This window comes from Strix uralensis, chromosome 4 (assembly GCF_047716275.1).
Source record: "Strix uralensis isolate ZFMK-TIS-50842 chromosome 4, bStrUra1, whole genome shotgun sequence".
Classification (NCBI taxonomy): Eukaryota; Metazoa; Chordata; class Aves; order Strigiformes; family Strigidae; genus Strix; species Strix uralensis.
This window is the reverse complement of record NC_133975.1, coordinates 116,298,124-116,315,183: the sequence shown is the minus strand read 5'-3', so window position 1 is coordinate 116,315,183 and position 17,060 is coordinate 116,298,124. Positions and strand designations below refer to the sequence as shown.

The window sequence follows — 17,060 nt, the reverse complement described above, 5'->3', positions numbered from 1 at the left end:
TTCGCAATACCTTTTTACAGATATGAAGACCATTATAACAACCCTCCTCAGTCTTGTATTTCTCAAAACAAATAAATCTCATTTTCCTTCTAGCCTCTTAATCTTTGCAGTTATTCTTCTCAGCTCCCTAATTAATTTTAGTAGGAATTATACACCTTTTCTCAGTAGGAGGCAAAGACTTTATAGTAGCCAAGCTAAATTCTTTTTAGCACTAAGCAAAATGAAACAGACTGCCACATTTGACATTGCACTTGTTATATGTTATCTACATTTACAGCTGTAAACATCTGATAAATTCACATTTTAAATTACACTCTCAGCTTTCATCCGTACAAGAAAATAAACATACAGTTCTTATTTCTCTATACATTTAGGAAGTATGCTCAAAACAGCATCTTGAAGCAAGAGATGATCTTTTATGTTCCATTTTATAGGTGAGGAGTCACTGAATAAACCATCATCCAGAGCCACATACAATTAAATTAACACAGTTGGGAGCTGAATAAAAATCCTCTAAATCCTAATTCAGTGTCTTCAGAAAATAGGCTTCCTTCCCACAGAAACTGTCTGAAAATGTCAATGATGGGCCACATCAATATATTTAAAATAAATAAATAAATAGGGTATTAGCTATCGCTCCATTGGCATGAAACCAAGTTTTGTTTTAACAATGATTGTATTTCAAAATTTGATCTATTTCAGCAAATCTGTGGTAAGTTCGAAAAAGAACATGGATAAACTGTTCATTTTTATATTGTCTAAACTTTCAAAAGTTTTTTTTCTATTTTAAAGCTTATAAAGTCAACAAGCAATCAAAAAATCACAGAACCTTTATATCTCTCCAAAGCAGAAACTAATCATGAAAGCCTTTTCATACAATATATGTTAGAACAACTTTGATACTACCTTTATTTAGAAAGCAAATTAAAAAAACCCATAAGAATACCCACCTTGCTTTCTGATCCACTGTTTTCTCCTCCATTAATCATTAGTTCAAGGATTTCAGGAAGATGACCTACTAGGGCATCTAACACCTATTTAAAGAAACGCTGCATGAATGAGGTCTGTAAATTAACTTGACTCAATTTTTATCTCTCATCAACATATCCCTGCTGACATCTCTTATGTTACTGTTCTCTCACATCCATGTTTAAAAAAAAAAAAAAAGAAATGCAACACATTTGCATTGATGAGGATGGGATTTAAAACTGATGTTTTAACATAGTAAGTAATGTAAGTATTACAGGTTTCGGTTAGAACAAACTATACTTTTGATTTATGTGAGTACCACAGCCAATGCCTTCTGAACTATTCACAGCATACAATATTTTAAAATGAACATTCATTCTTAAAGATCTGTATTTCATAGACAGTTAAGAGCCTTGACAAACACAAACTTTTTTTATATTTGTCAGATGAATCTTAAAAGCCATTTTTCCTACTTTAAGAAAAACTGCAGTTGATAAATTAAAATAGAATATAGAGTCTATATCAATAGAATAGGCCTACTTTCAAATGTTGTAATACTTGAAACTAGACTAGAAAAGTACATGATTAAATATTTTTGGCACCAATTCTGTCGGAGGTGGTATATAAGATAAAGCACCATTTTTTCTATTATTATTTAGATAATTCTATAGGGATCAAACCAAGGGATTTTTCAAAATCCCCAGCTACTTTTGAGTCTCAACTTTCAGGTGTTCAACTTGAGAAATCTTTTAAGACGGGTCAGAATTTCATAAATTTTGTATTAGAGATGTTCTATGATGTTCTATGAAGACTTTTAATTTCCTTGAAAATGTCTAATGAAGGGTACCAGAACAAAAAGGAGCAACTGAAAGCAAAACTCATTTTTCCATGCCATATCCAAAGATCCTACACAGAAAACAAAAAAGATCAACTACTGGAATAACTGGTATCAGAGGAAATCATAATTTTGTCTCAAACATAAATATTTGGGGTTTTTTCAATCCAAAAAAGTCTCACTATATTGTCTGTAATATAGCTAAGTGATTCATATTTTACTCAGGTTGAAACTGAGGTACACTAAACTGTCTCATAAACACTCACAGATTCTGTATCAGATCTTGCACTGAAACTCTTTCTATAAATCTTGATCTTTGAACCATACACAACTTCTTCATCTACTCTTCAATTGGAGAAATGAAAATAAAACAAAGCAAAAACCTTGAACGCTATCAATTATTATTTTGATATAGTATCAAACCCAAATCTTTCCACAGAATTTGTAAAGTAATAATATCGCAATTAAAACAATTTAGAATTAATATTTTAAAAAGCTAATAAAATCAGTGTGTGTTTACTAAACTCAAACATCTTCCTATTTTCCTCCTTTCTATTCACAGAAGGCTGACATCTTTATGAAACATCTGTGAAACAGAAGCAAAAGCTGCTGATTGTTTTAAACAGTTACTTTACTGTCTTATCACAGACTTATTAAACATCAAAATCATCTGCCTCAACGTAACAAGCAAAAGAAAGTTCCAATAAAAGTATATTACCTCTAGTGACTCATCCTGTAATAGCGTAACCAGTTCTTTATGTATTGCGTATACACCAGAATTTAAAAGCTTAGCAACCTAAAAAATGACAGTAAGATAGAAAGGTGAAACATTCTTTAGTTCCACGGCACTACAACAACTATACTACATGTGCTTACTTTACAGCAAACATGAAGAAGTGATGCAGAACAACTGTTTAATATCAGCCTTCTAAAGTTTGATCATTTAATGTGATCCCATTGATCACATTAAAAATATGCTTATATAAAGAATATGAGTCAAGAAACAGGCCTATTATCTAACCATGAAACATGCTTTTGGAATTAACTGTATTTCACATTTAACAAAAAAATTTAAGGCTGCACTGCAGGGCTTGAAAAATTCCTTCTGGAATATTCAAATGTTGTACTTCATGCTCCTTAGGAGAGTTAACAGTCAGTCTGCTATATAATTTACAAAAGATAAAATATAAAAACTGGCTTAGCCTGTGCTGGATTTTAAGTTTCCCCAACCTTTCCATCTGAAGTTTTCACTCCTTACTTTTTTGGGTTTTTTGACTGTGATTCATAAGTCACATATAAATTTCTAAAAATAACCACCAGTCCATCTCCACACTGTTAAAAAGGTTTTACAGCAAATAGGAGAAAAACTTGAGGAATGAGATTTTTGCTTTACGGAATATTTAGGTGACGCTTTTTAACAGTTTTATTTATATAAGCCAAGTGAAAATAAGAGCTTACTTTCAATCAGGCGGAAGCTTTAAGAAAATGGCTACAGGGCATTTATTTAAAAAAAAAAAAAAATCCACCTAGCAGTGAAAGCCATAAATTACTCATTTTTGGCTGTCACGTGGTTGCCTAGTTATGGTGTTAAAATTAAATCAACCAGCACTAAATGTACATTCAGACCAAGCTATAATTTTACAGTTTTTTTAAAATGAGCTAAAACACTTTGCTTATATTCAGGCAGTACCTTAAAAGTGTTATACATCTAACACAAAACATTATGTAGAATTAGATACTAATTTTACAATTTCAATAATCACCTTGGATTATCATTCATTAAGACAAGGCGTCAATAGGTAACAAGAACTGGAAATGCATCTATCTTTCTTATAATGTTAGAAGTAAAGTGATTTATGCCCCTACTAGTGATTTAAATGCTTTCAGCAAGCCACTTAGCTTACCAATTTCCCCAGCAAGAAGATGGGATAAAAGGCTAGCTCAAGGACTGCAACACAAGGATTCTCAGTAAAACACTATGAAAACCTTGAAGATCACCCTGTATAGGTTACTACAATCAGCAGAGAGTGTATTTTCATTTCTGGAATTCACCCCATATAGCTATGCAGTTGTATGGTTTTTAACTTTTATGAAAATAATACAGTGGAACTTAATGTAAACTGAATGGAATAATAAGAATATATATGCTTTTACATCTGCATAAGTTTTCAAGTAGTTTCCTATTAAATTGAGCATTTAGCTCAGATTGAGCCATATAAGCATTCTCCACAGAATATCGGCACACATCAGCAAACCGTACAGTTCTAAAGAAGGTTTTCAGGACCAGAAGCAGCAAGTTGCTTTCTCCCGTTTGTCTCATTGTTTTCTAATATAATTGAAAACCTTCAAATATTGTAATTACTACTATTGCTTATGTTTGTCGTACTAGACCATTATAAGTTTCTTCTAGCTTTTGCTCCTTAAAAGCTCACCTACCTGTAGGCTCTTGCAGCCAAATGCCACAGAGCTTAAACAGACTAGCGTGTGTGTATATGGGCTATATAGAGAGGTTAGAAGGGACTGAACACCTTTGACAAACTGAATCATTTCAACAAGTTTTCTAAAGTCTTTTTATTTTGGTTGAACAGTCACAAATGTAATCTTAAAGAAGAAAACAACATAAACCAGAAACATGTAACTACTAACAAAGAACAGCTGTAGACTCACTTCATAGAAGCTTATGGCCATAGTATATCTGACAGGAACTTCAGGGTCATGACAAAGGCAGAAAAATATAGAATATAGTTCTAAATGGAAGTTCTTTGGATCCACAAAAACAATCATGGCCTGTGGAAAGATAAAAGTTTTTTATTAACTGTATAGCTAAAGGACCACACTATCAGAGATTATCAGATGAAAACACTGAGTTACAACCAGCAAGACACAGGAGATAACAGGTTGTGATTTTAAAGAGGAAGTGTGGCATTTTTGATGGCCGTGTCAAAAAACAGGCACCAGACAAGTTCTGGAGTTGAGAACTAAACTGGATTTACATATCTTCCAGACATGCTGCAGGTTTTTTTTTCCTGAAGACACAGATTAAAACCACAAGATATAAAACCTTATTTTTATAAATATTGTTAATGCTTCCATACACTAGCAGAAGCTGCAACTGGAGACTTCAAAAATGAACGTTTTATCAAGGAGCAAAGCAAGCATCTGAATTCAACAGAATTGTGTGTGCACATACCTTGTTTTTGCTCAAATAAACCAACAGATGTCTACCTACATACAGGGTGCTTGTCTTCAAAAGTTAGAATAAAAATAACTGTCTACTGGCTCTTTGTACAAACATATTTTCTTTAAATATCAATGCAGAATGTCAAAATACAAAGCAGATTTACAGAAACATGAGTGGTAAGTTTAAAGACCTCACATAAACTTGAAAAGACTTTCTGTATTCAGGCAGGAACATGACCAAAACATGAATCTGACCATTCAGATTCAATGTTCAACTCCCCAGAATTCCATGACACAGCAAATGCTAAAACCTAGCTTTGAGTGGTTTGAAACTGGGGACTTTGTTTCATAGCCGTTTTCTCAAAGCCTTTGTGCTAAGTGTTCGGAGAAAATGTATAAGAAAGAATGAGATCAGTAACCTCTTAGACCAACACTCTTTCAGTCAAAACTTTCCAATAATTTTCTGAGGCTCTACAAAGAGGAATCCTTCTTGGTAATTTTTTGGATGTCTACTTTAAGCCATTATCTTTAACTTTCCAGGAGAGAGCTAGAACTTAGCTAACCACATACAATTTGAGAATAATTTGTCTATCATTCATGCAGTCCTATTTAGTGGACTATATGCACAACATCATTTTTTTAACCTTAAATTAATGTTACTTACTGGAAAATTGTAAGCACAGTTCTTCCTGACTGAAATATACTTCTTTTCCTGTTCCAGAGTTTGAAGTTGTAGTTGATTATCATTGTGCCCATTTTCCTGCTGTAAACCCAGCGTGGAAAGCTTCTTATAAAATTCCAAAAACCGTAAGTGCTGTTCAGGAGTAAAAATGCCTCAAAAAAAAAAGAAAAAAAAGTTTACTCTCCTCATTACAAATGCTATTAATAATGCCCCAAAACAAATCTCATTTGCAAACCTATCAAATATATTGATTTTTACCCCTCCTCCCCCCTGCCTTGAGTCTCGCAGAGTATCATCAGTATACATTATACAGAAAAAGTGATTACAGAAATATGACAGCTAACTGTAAGAGAGTGAATCTTAATTTCTGTTTACATAATTCTTGAAATATTCAGGACTTAAACGGCAGGATTGTGAATATATTTGTTTGTTCCACTAATATTGTTTTCTTCTTGATTACATTTTTAGATCTTTATGGAACTCAGTCACATGAAGAATGCACATCTACAGAAAGTTGAAAAATTAGGCCATGTTGCTACGGATAATAAAGAGGTGTAAGAATAAAATTAGAAAACTCAGAACAAACTGGAATGCAACTAGCAAGATGACTTCAAAAATTACAAGTAAATTTATAAGTATATTAGTAAAGAGAACAATCAAGGAAAGGCTCCATTTTCTACTTGAAAGAGAGAAAAGCTATCAGTGATTGGTACCAAGAAAGTTGAAACACTTAATGTTTTTATTTTCTTTCTCAAATTCCACTAGTATGATCAGGCTCAGTACAATTAATAAACATGACAAAGATTCAAGCTTTAAGCAGAGAAGGAACAGGTCAGTGAACACTTAAACATGAGAGGTTTTCAAAATGTGCAGGGTCAGATGTGTTTCATTCCAGTATTCAAAAGCATTTAACGTACTAGCTGCTGAAATCTTAAATAAGTGAGATATCAAAATGGAAAATGGCTGAAGTGGTACTGATAATTAATAGTTGGAGTGGTGAAGTAAAAGCCATATAATTACAGATCAGTCAGATTACTTCCACATTTTTGAAAAGAATTGGAACAAAAAAGTCAAAAAATCTATTTGTAAATACCAAAAAGAAAACAAGAAAATGAGTAGCACCCAACATGGCAAAAGCAAAAATTGTCAAACTGATTCCATTTCCTTCTAGTACTGGATAACAGGACCTGTGAATACAAAAGAGGCAGTAAAGGTCATGCTTTTCACAAGCAGAAGGAGGGATCAGGAAACAGGTGAAAAACTATAAAGGTGCTGCATAACTGCTCAGAAAAAACAGTTAAGAGAAAGTTACCCACAGTTCACTGACAAGACAGGCAACTGTATAAAGGAAGGTTTATTCTAGTTCTGGTACTATTCAATATTTTCACTGTTTTTTTGGATGTTGGATTAGAGACTTCGCCTATTCGATATTCTGATAACATCAACCTAGGAGGGAGACTGCTTATTATTCAGAAGAAAGTGTTTCAAATGATCTTCAGAAACTGGACATACGGTCTTAAAACTTTAGACTATTATTCCATTAGGACAGAGGTAAGGTACCATGCTTAGCCAGATCTGCATCACCTGGACAAGACCACGAAAGAGAAAGACTAACTAGCTGTCAGATCTTTTCGGAAAAAAAAAAAAGGCTTCGTAGACTGCACTTGAAAAAAATATGTCAAACTGTTGCAAAAAAAAGGCAGTTTTTCATGCTGAAAAACGTAAACAGCAATAGAGCTTGCAAGACACATGAAGTAACCTTTTTACTTTGTTCAGCTCTCTTAAGGCGTAACACTTCAAGAAATATATGAACTTGCCAGACAGAGTTCAGAGGTGAAGAGAGATCAGCAATTAAAGTCATTCAACCTAGAGAAAAGACTGGGAAGACATGATAAAAACAGGATGGACTGTCCTAGCTTTATGTTTCTGTAAACAACAGTTTGACACTGTGGAATAGCCCTTTCAAGTTATTTGTAGTGAAGCTACGATCAATTTGACAGTCTCTAACACGATCATAAAGGATCATTTTAGAGAATTGTAAGAAGGATCAAAGGGTTTAAGAGTCTAGGGGGAAATGCTCTATAATGTGAAACCATGGTTCTGTGCTGTTCTTCCCCAGGTAAACTCTGAGTAGAGGGTATATGGTGGGCAGAATGACCAAGCTCAAGTGAAAACCACAAAAAATTATGGGTACAGATTTGGCCTCAGCCTGCAGCTGGGAATCCACACACTGTCAGGTCTCCTTTCTCCTTTGAAGTTCCTTATGGGCCATATTCTGTACAGTACCTCAAAAAGGATATCAAGCACAGAAGTGAACATACACAGTTAACATCACACTGTGTTTTCAAAGTAGTTTCAAAGTAGTTTCAAAAATTCACTCATCCGCCTCACAAGCTCCAAAATGTTCAAGAAGGAAGCAAAATAAATCAGTCAAACCAATAAATACAAACCACCACATTTCCATTTCTAACTCTGTCTAAACGAAAAATTCCGTCCCTGTTTAAACATAAAAAACCCAATAAACAGATGGACACCCAAAGAGAAAATTCACAAAATCCAATATTTATGCAATAGATTATTTCAGAATTTTACTTCCATATTTCATTTCCTAACTATCATTTCATTTGATACATTCAAATCTGGATATTTTCCAAGGGCTTCAAACTCTAATCTTCCCTCATTTCTAAGATTTTTTTTAAAAAGAACATTAAATCATACCATATAATCCATTACATAGTTTCCCTAAATGGAAAGATAAAGAAACCAGGATAGATTCATCTGCTTTGAAGGATTTTTCACAGAATGATTTCACTAAGGGAAGCACAGTTTGACTCCTATCATCTGAAAAACAAAAGAAATTTTTTAAGTTAGTTTGTCAACCTCTAACAAAAGAGCACAGAGTGGACTTCCATAATAAATTATGAAAAATCTCATTTAACATGCTTATGAGTATTTTTGGCAGGCACTCATTGGAGGTAGAAAACGAGGTATAGAGAATGATGAACATACTACCATAATACAGGTCATAAATTTTAATACCTTACCTGTTTTGTTTGTTTGCTTTTAGGGAAAAGACATCCCCCAGTAAAGGATGGGATAGAGAATAAATGAACAGTCACTAGCTTCTCTGTTCACCAAGAATACAAGGAGAGTAAGAATATTGCAGTACTCCTACAATAATGTTTCCTACAATAGTAGGAATACAGGGAGATCAAGACCAAACATGAGCATGACAGTAAAAAGAAAAATCTGGATATGCTGGAAGTTAATTTTTTCAAGCTACTGAGAAGAAGAGGTTGAAAATCTTTTGGTAAACAATAAATTCACAGAGAAACAAAATTATTAAGGACAGAGGAAAGAAATTAAATAATTTAGAAAATAAAGTCAAATCCAAGCACTCTGCCTCCTTATAAAATGAGTAAATTATCGAAGAAATTTATGTGGTTTGACTTGTTTTAAATAAAAATACTGTATTTTAAAATGTTCAAGTTTTAAAGGGATTAGGATTTTCTAATGGTAGATCAACACCAAAATTCAGCAAATAATTATGGCTGAACAAAATATTTAGGTTGACCTGAAGAAATATTTTGATATTGTGGGAAAGAGACCCTAGGATATAATTTTGGGTCATCTACCTTCAAAATGTTCATTTTCTAGTTCAGCTACAAAACTAAAAACTACACAAACCAAATTTCTAGAAACACAGTCCTTACAAATCTGTAAATAATCCCTGATTACCTTCTCTAAGTTTTTTCAATAGCTAAAAGCAGTAGTTACAGCAATTGTGGGATGAGGGAGGAGGAGTGAAGACTGAGAGGTGCAAAGAGAAGCACAAACTTGATAGCATCAATGCAAAAGCTCCATAATTTGAAAATTAACCTACTATCATATTTACTGATATAAGCGCTAGCTGCTAAAAAGTCCATTTATGGTATTCTCCCCAAAGCTATCTTATTTCTTTATGTACTCCTCCATACGGCTTATATGCAGTCATGAATTTTAGTAATTCATCATCAAGTTCCTGTACAGTAAATATTTCCTCCTCACTTATGCATCAGGAAGGAGTAGTAGAGTCAGTAAGATGGGAGTGGGAGTGGGAAATGTGGTGCAAAATACAGAGTTGCTAATGAAGATAAACAACTGAAGAGTTTGGAAAAAGACAGTATAAAGAGCAAAGTGGCAAATAATGAGCAGTGATCAACAATTTTTTTTTTCATATACACTATTGCAATGATCTATCATGTACTTTGCTGCTTTGTACATTTCCAGTTGTAAAAAAAAAAAAAAAAAAAAAAAAACATCAGAGAGCACAACTGATACAGAGCCAGAAAAGCTGGCTGTTATTGTCTTCTACACCCCCCTGATTGGAGGACAAGGCACAGCAGTTACCCAGAATATTCCCCCATACTGGAGCAGCCACAGTAGCTCTCCTTAAAGTCTGTCCCAGTCAATGTTGAACTGAACTTGTGATGAGAACCTGAGAGGCATGCATGTAGGTAACCAACCACCACTATGCCAAAAGAACCAGATACAACAAAGAATTTCTCCTTCCTCACATGAAGACACAGACACTCACCCCTACATCTGGAGAAGCATGAAATATGCATGTTGATCAGAGGAAAGATATAGAGTGCTGAGAAAAATACAAGCATTTAGATTGCCTGTTTTAAATACAGAAAAGCTTTATAAAATGCACACACTTTCTCATTGCAAAGAAGAAAGCTTTCAGTGCCATATAGCCACAAACTTAAAGGGATTTAAACAGTAATTGCTGATGCTTAGTACCTCTAAAACTGATCAATCGTGCACACTGCTGTGTATGGAACAAAGAGAAACATTTTCTGTTCCAAAATTTACAAATGTGTTTGACATATAACACTGGATGTTAAAACCTGCAAGGTTTACCGATAAACACACAAATATCATATAGCCCAAGCATGGGTTCTTCAGCTCAGAAGGCAGGCTGCAGTCTGTAGTCAGGACTAGCTTTACTTCAGTTAAGAGGCAAAAACTAGTTAACAGCAAAAAAAGCATAACCAATGGCACCTGTGGAGCTAACATTTTGTATTATGTGTATTGATAGCATTAAATAAACACTAACAAACCTATATGCCTGTCATTTATAATTTTACTCCTCCCATTTAGGCATGTTATGTTAGAAACTTGGACTAAGTTAATTGATTTCATCGACAACTGGTTCACCTTCCTTAAAACTTACTATGTATAATGCACTGTAAGACATGAAATATATAAATGATAAAACAATAAACTAAATAAAATCAAAAATGTCTGAAGAATGCAGGCAGAACAAAAAGCATTTAAATACATTTAGAAGATGCATTAAAGCATTAAGAACTGGGCTAGTAAGCTTAAAGTAAATTCTTACCTGCATCAAACATATCAAGCAGATTCACTAATGTCTCAAAAGCTGCAAGGCGTACACTGCTGCCCTCATCTCTTGCCAGTTCTATTAATTCAGGAAGCACCACAGTTTTTGTTAGTTCTGTCCTGCAAAGTGAGGCAAGCAGTCAAGAGAAAACTCACAATGAAACAATACTGCCAAAGCAAAACAAATTCTCCCTTGAAATACTCATTTAGATATTTTTTTGGGTAGTCATGAAGAACTGACAAAGTTGTAAGAAAATGAAAATTAAATAAAAACCTCCAGTCAATCTCAAGACTTTTTTTCTTTGCCACCCAAAGAAACATGCAAATTTAAAATGCGAAATTCATCACTAAAAAAGCATTCAAATTAGCTTTAAATCAGAAAAAAATGGAGTCTGAAAAAACTCAAAGGAGTCCAGCTACTTCACTGTTACTAAGAAAACTCTTCTGATCAAATATGCAGAAACTGCTCAATGCAATGGTCCAAAGCCAAAAATTATCAAACATGAGTCATGTTAGACTGAAGTGTCTGGAAATCTTATACTTCAAAGCTAAGCCTTCTTTACAGAGGGTAAGCAACTACTGCTCAGGGAAAACACGGTTTCCCAACTAGTCCAAACACTAGCTTTTAGGCTTGTTTTAAAGTAGTAGAGAAAGGGTTCTGCTTGTCTCTTTGCCTTGGTAATTGCTAGCACTGTTGCGTGTCACAGTCCTGGCAACTTGAATCTATACATTGGCAGCAGATTGCTGTATTAGAGACTGACTTAGAAATCAGAGTTTAATCAGAGAAGTGACTAAGGGGAGTGAAATACTCTTTAACATAGAAATATTTGTGCAGTAAGTGACTGGCATAAGGGAGATAAAAAAGAGATTCGCTTCTTGGAGCAAAAGCATAGCTCCTGTAGAAGCTACCAACCAGCATAATTTCCCATGTCCCAGTGTATAACTGATTCTTGACTGTTAAGAGATTTGAAAGATCTTTTCTGCAGCCTTACTATCAACAAGAACTGGGAAGACATACCCAGTATTTCCACTTTTTTTTGTCACACTTATTTTCTTATTTATAGTAGTCAAGATTTCTAGTGTTTGAATTTGTCTGCACTTGAGTTAAGAAGCCCACTTTGTCCTGTTTTCATGAATGAGCTTGTCAATTAGTGAAAGCTGTTCTAAGCACCACATCTGAAGAATGGGACCTCAGCAATTTATAATAGCCAGGGATCTGGCCCTCAATGTTATTCTGCCCAAAACAAAACTGCATGGAAACAGTCTGATAAAATTACACAACATGATCATTAACCAAGATGACAAAATTGAAGCTACGTTTGATACTTTGAGCAACTGCGTATGAAGAATTTACTCTGCCATTTCAATCACAATTTTCAATACAGAAGTGATCACAACCTCCAGGATGCCAGACTTTTACTGAAATAAAAATGCCCAAAATACCCCTTCCAATCAGACTAAACAAGTAACAGCTGTCCCTTTTGTAAATCAGTATGAACAATAATACTATCAAATGCTTATAATCAGCATCAAAATGATTTGCACCTTACAGAGTTTATTATTACCAGCAAATCAATATGTAGTTTAACAGTATTCTTCCAAACAGATGATTAATCATTGAGATAAAATTATGAGAAAATTACATGATATCATTTAGTGGTGATATCACTAAATAGTAAAAATAAGCGTTGGGACTGTTGTCACATTATGCCTTCAGCATTTACCTAAAAATGTGCTTATTTCTGTTTATTTAATTGTCTTTATTTTCCTACTACCTATTCATCCTCAACATGAAATACTGCAATAGTTTACATACTGAAAATACCAACAGTTCACCATTTCTTATGAGATTAAAGATTAAAGCATCTAAATCATTGGGAATGGACTAGGCAAAAATCTCCGAGAGAGAACAGTGTGTATATGGATACATTAATGCTAAAAATAAAAGTTGGGGAGGAAAGAGTTAAAGAAAATTATACAGAATGGACCATTAATTGATAACTACGTATTTAACCCTATTAAATTGGGTAAATTGCCAGTAACACTGTCATTTGCCACTGCATAGCACCTATCTTGTTTTAAGACTTTCAGCTCCCAGGTATAATAAATGCGATTTAGTTCATTTTAAAGACATTAAACAGAATGAAGAATATGTTATTTTCTTTCCAAAATGGTCACTTATTAGTATAAGATATAGCCACCTTGTTACAAATGAAAACAACTTTTTTGCTTCTTCTTTCACACTGCTTAGTATACATTGAACTTAAACAGTATTTGGAGAAGGAATGAGGAAAAGGATGCAAATGCACACATTTAGTTCTTAACAGCTGGCTGTACATATACCTATCTTAAATGTAAAATAAAACTGCTGAAAGCAAATTCACACACATTCCAACAAACTGAGTGCTTCCTAAAGGCTACCACCAAAACCATTTTCTGCTTCTCAACAGACTGAGCCACAAGGCAAGGAAATCTGTGCAGCTATACATTTTTAGATGTGGCACCTAAGGACACGGTTTAGTGGTGGACTTGTCAGTGTTAGGTTAATAGTTGGACTTGATGATCTTAAAGGTCTTTCCCAACCTCAACAATTCTATGATTCTACTGTAAAACATAAGAAATGTTTCAGTAATATCTGAAAGGAATTTTCTCTAACTATATGCATATCCTAGATAAGAGTTATTTTACTCAGAATACCATGCTTACACTATCTAAAAAAACCAAACAAAACTATTTTGCTGTATTATGTGTCAGAAATAATTTTCAAAGCCAAATTCATATGATTACTTCTTGACTATAGCAGAGGTTAACCAAGAACATTAGAGGAATCCATAGAAATGCAGACAGTATCTCAAATAAGAGATCCAAAAAATCTCATGGGATTGAGCAATAACAAATGAGAAAAGAGGAAGGAAGGTGATTGTGATAGACAAGAACATGTGGCCTAGGAATGGTTAGGGGAGAGAAAGGTAGGACTACATCCTAAATCAAGACTCAGAAATCAGGGGAAAAAGAAAGGGGGGGGAAAAAGAGGAAAAAATAAATGATTTGCAAATATGTTTCTGTGCATTTCCATTTTGGTGGCATCAAAAATCTTCAAACTAATATGACAGAACCGTGCCTCCCTTCAAAACTCAGTAGTTATGGAAAAAAACCAACTGGTCCCTGAATAGTGACTCTCACTCATCTTTAATCTTCCATTAAACAGAATTCAGTTTTAAGATACATAGATATACATGAGATACATGAATACAATAAAAATAAATGCAAGTTCAAATTATTCAGTAATTCAGTTTAGTAAAATGCATATTAAATATCCAGTTTTACAAATTATCAACAACATTGACAAATACTACCTTAGTTTTCTGTAATCACAAGTTCTTTTAAATTCAAAGCCAATATGGAAAATGTTAAAATGATTAACCACGCTAACCTATATTTTGTTAAAAGACAGTAAGTACAAAAACAAATGAGTAACTTTACTGAGATGAGTAATATTGTGTTTTCACATTACTCACATCCTTTGAACTTTTGCAGGACAAGGACCTTGCAGAAGAGGTGCCTAAAGCACATATATAAAAGTATTTTATATGCAAAAAAGACAAGTTTATCTAGGAATCTAGAAATTACCATCCTGCATGACCTTACCAAAACAACGTTAAATTAAGTACTTGGCAGTAATACTTAGTTCTTGCTGTGAATATTCATTTCTTATATCTGAGTAAGCCAGAACACTGCCTAAACACTTTTCCAGTATTCTATGGCTGTGAGGTAAATCGCATTGCTTGAGGAATTTCTGGTGTTTTGTTTCTGTTTGGTTTTTTTAATAACTCAGAATCTAAACCACAACATAATTCTCCATTAAAAAAAATAAATCACAGCCACAGGGAGGCATCTTTTCCACAAGCACCAGTACTAACAAACTGAAGTGCATATTTACTGTATCTTTCAAATTACATTTCAGTTTCAGCCTGATTCTTGAATTTTCTCATAAATTCAGAATATTAAAAGCCAGAGGGACTCCTAAAATCTAATCTATCCCCGCTGTGTAACACAGGGTAGGGAACCTTACTTGATAACTTCAAGTCTGTAAGAGAAGTTACTGCTTTTTTTTCCTTCCTGACACAGTTACAGGTGGACAGACCTGGAATTTTAAAATATTTGTTCACTCACAGACCAATCCTGTGTGGGTAGTTGACATGTTCTATTTATGAAAATAAAAGTTCTAGACTTTTTCTATTCCTGTATGTGCAATATTGAAGGTCTTCAAGCTTAGAGTAAAAGATGATACTGAACTGAAATTTGCTTACAAAACACATTTAGCATCCTTTTGCAAAAAAATGCACAGTAATTATTAGAAACTGCTAATACTTGCCATAATCCTCTTCCATTTTTAAATAAACCTAACGACATCAATGGATAATTGACATGATTTCAAGAAGCTATAGATGAACTAATTATTTACAAAAAAACCTGTTGTTTGTATGGTTCAGCAATTTTACTATCAGAGAGAAAGAAAAAATCTGAAAACGGAAAAGAGCCAACTGCCAACAGCCAATGCCTAAGAACACATCTGTACACTCCAAATTCATTACTGAGTATGCATGAATTAAGTCAGAAATCTTAAAATGAGTTTTTAGGTTACCATTAGATATTTTAGAGAAAGATTTTGCATTTAGAAGCAGTTATGCAAATTGTACTCACCCTATTCCTTGAGCTATATGTTCCAGTTGCCGACACATGCAAGTTCTAACTTCATATTCCACATCCTGGCACAGTGATTTTACCAATGGAAGAATCTCTCTTTTAATACTAAAAATGTGAACATTCTTTATTAATATATACAGAACAACAATATACAAAATACATTCTGTAGTGGATCCACTCAAATTTTACCAATATATTACTTCTAATGGCAATTTTTTATTAAACTAATTTATCACACATGGTAAATGATTTTTTTGAGAATTTGCAATTATAAAAGAATACTGTATATCAGATGCAAATATGTGCTACATAGAAAGAGCAAAAGGATTATTTACAGTCATTATAATTTGCTCATATTTCATCTATCTTTTTTCTGAACTATAAAAATAGTTCGTAGGCTTAGAGATGCTGTCCTCATTTAATAACCATCTTCAGCGCAATTTCGAACAGCCACTGTGAGAATACAAAGAATTACATAAACGGAAGTGCAAATCCCAATTAACAGTCTCTAATACCTCATCTTTGGTATGCATGTATTGACAAAGTGGTATTTGGAAAGTAGAAAAAGACTTTAAGATTAAAAGCTTCAGTACTGCAATGCCTTTATGCAAGTAGACCCAAGTATTCATGTTAAATCAATGGCAGATAGAAAATAACTATTTTGAATTATATTTAAGTAAAAACACATACCACAACTTGGCAGAATCAGCCATTGTGTTTCCTTTCACTGCCCAAGATGCTGTCATAAGTATTCATAAAATATCTCTATCCAAATCCTTATGTTGTTGCAAAACTCAAGAGAAATAATATGAAGACACAGACAAGCAAATTTTCAAGCCAGCTTGCACAGCCTCCACTCATTCCAGTGAAAATTGATTTACTTCTTACAGAAAAATTTGGCCTCAAGTTTCAAAAATTGTACAAAGTCTTGAGAGTTTGGCATTTTAGAATACGCTGAAGTAGTGACTACTTCCAAAAAAGACTCGGTTTTAACTAGCTGTTGGAACAGAGGGTTGAAAAACTAATGTTCTATTCCACGGTTAGGACATTTTCAATAATCTATAAAATAACCTGGGAGTCATGTGAAATTTTAATTATAGTATAAATTTTATGAGTAAAATGGTGCCATTCTGAAGAAGAATATGAAGATATGCTTATATATTGCCTGCTCCTGAGGCCAGACACATCTCCTAAGCCTATACTAAGACCCCTCAAGCAAGGAGAATGAGGGTGTGTCATGAATCTTACTCAGCCTGTCACATTCTAAACCAGCGGATCCAGGTCTCTTTTCAGCCCTCT

At 33.8% G+C, this 17,060-nt stretch overlaps 1 protein-coding gene across 4 annotated transcripts in view; it reads right to left on the bottom strand.

Annotated features, from left to right (window-relative positions):
• Positions 1 to 17,060, bottom strand: part of PPP4R4 (protein phosphatase 4 regulatory subunit 4) — a 71,948-nt gene that overhangs the window by 18,026 nt on the left and 36,862 nt on the right. For all 4 annotated transcript variants that reach the window (XM_074868678.1, XM_074868679.1, XM_074868681.1 and 1 more), the window contains 7 exons: positions 15,759 to 15,866; positions 11,053 to 11,174; positions 8,385 to 8,507; positions 5,649 to 5,818; positions 4,472 to 4,591; positions 2,523 to 2,600; positions 951 to 1,034 (listed from right to left, as the gene is read on the bottom strand). In XM_074868678.1, coding sequence (XP_074724779.1) covers positions 951 to 1,034; positions 2,523 to 2,600; positions 4,472 to 4,591; positions 5,649 to 5,818; positions 8,385 to 8,507; positions 11,053 to 11,174; positions 15,759 to 15,866 — 805 coding nt within the window. The remainder of the gene's footprint in view (positions 1 to 950; positions 1,035 to 2,522; positions 2,601 to 4,471; positions 4,592 to 5,648; positions 5,819 to 8,384; positions 8,508 to 11,052; positions 11,175 to 15,758; positions 15,867 to 17,060) is intronic.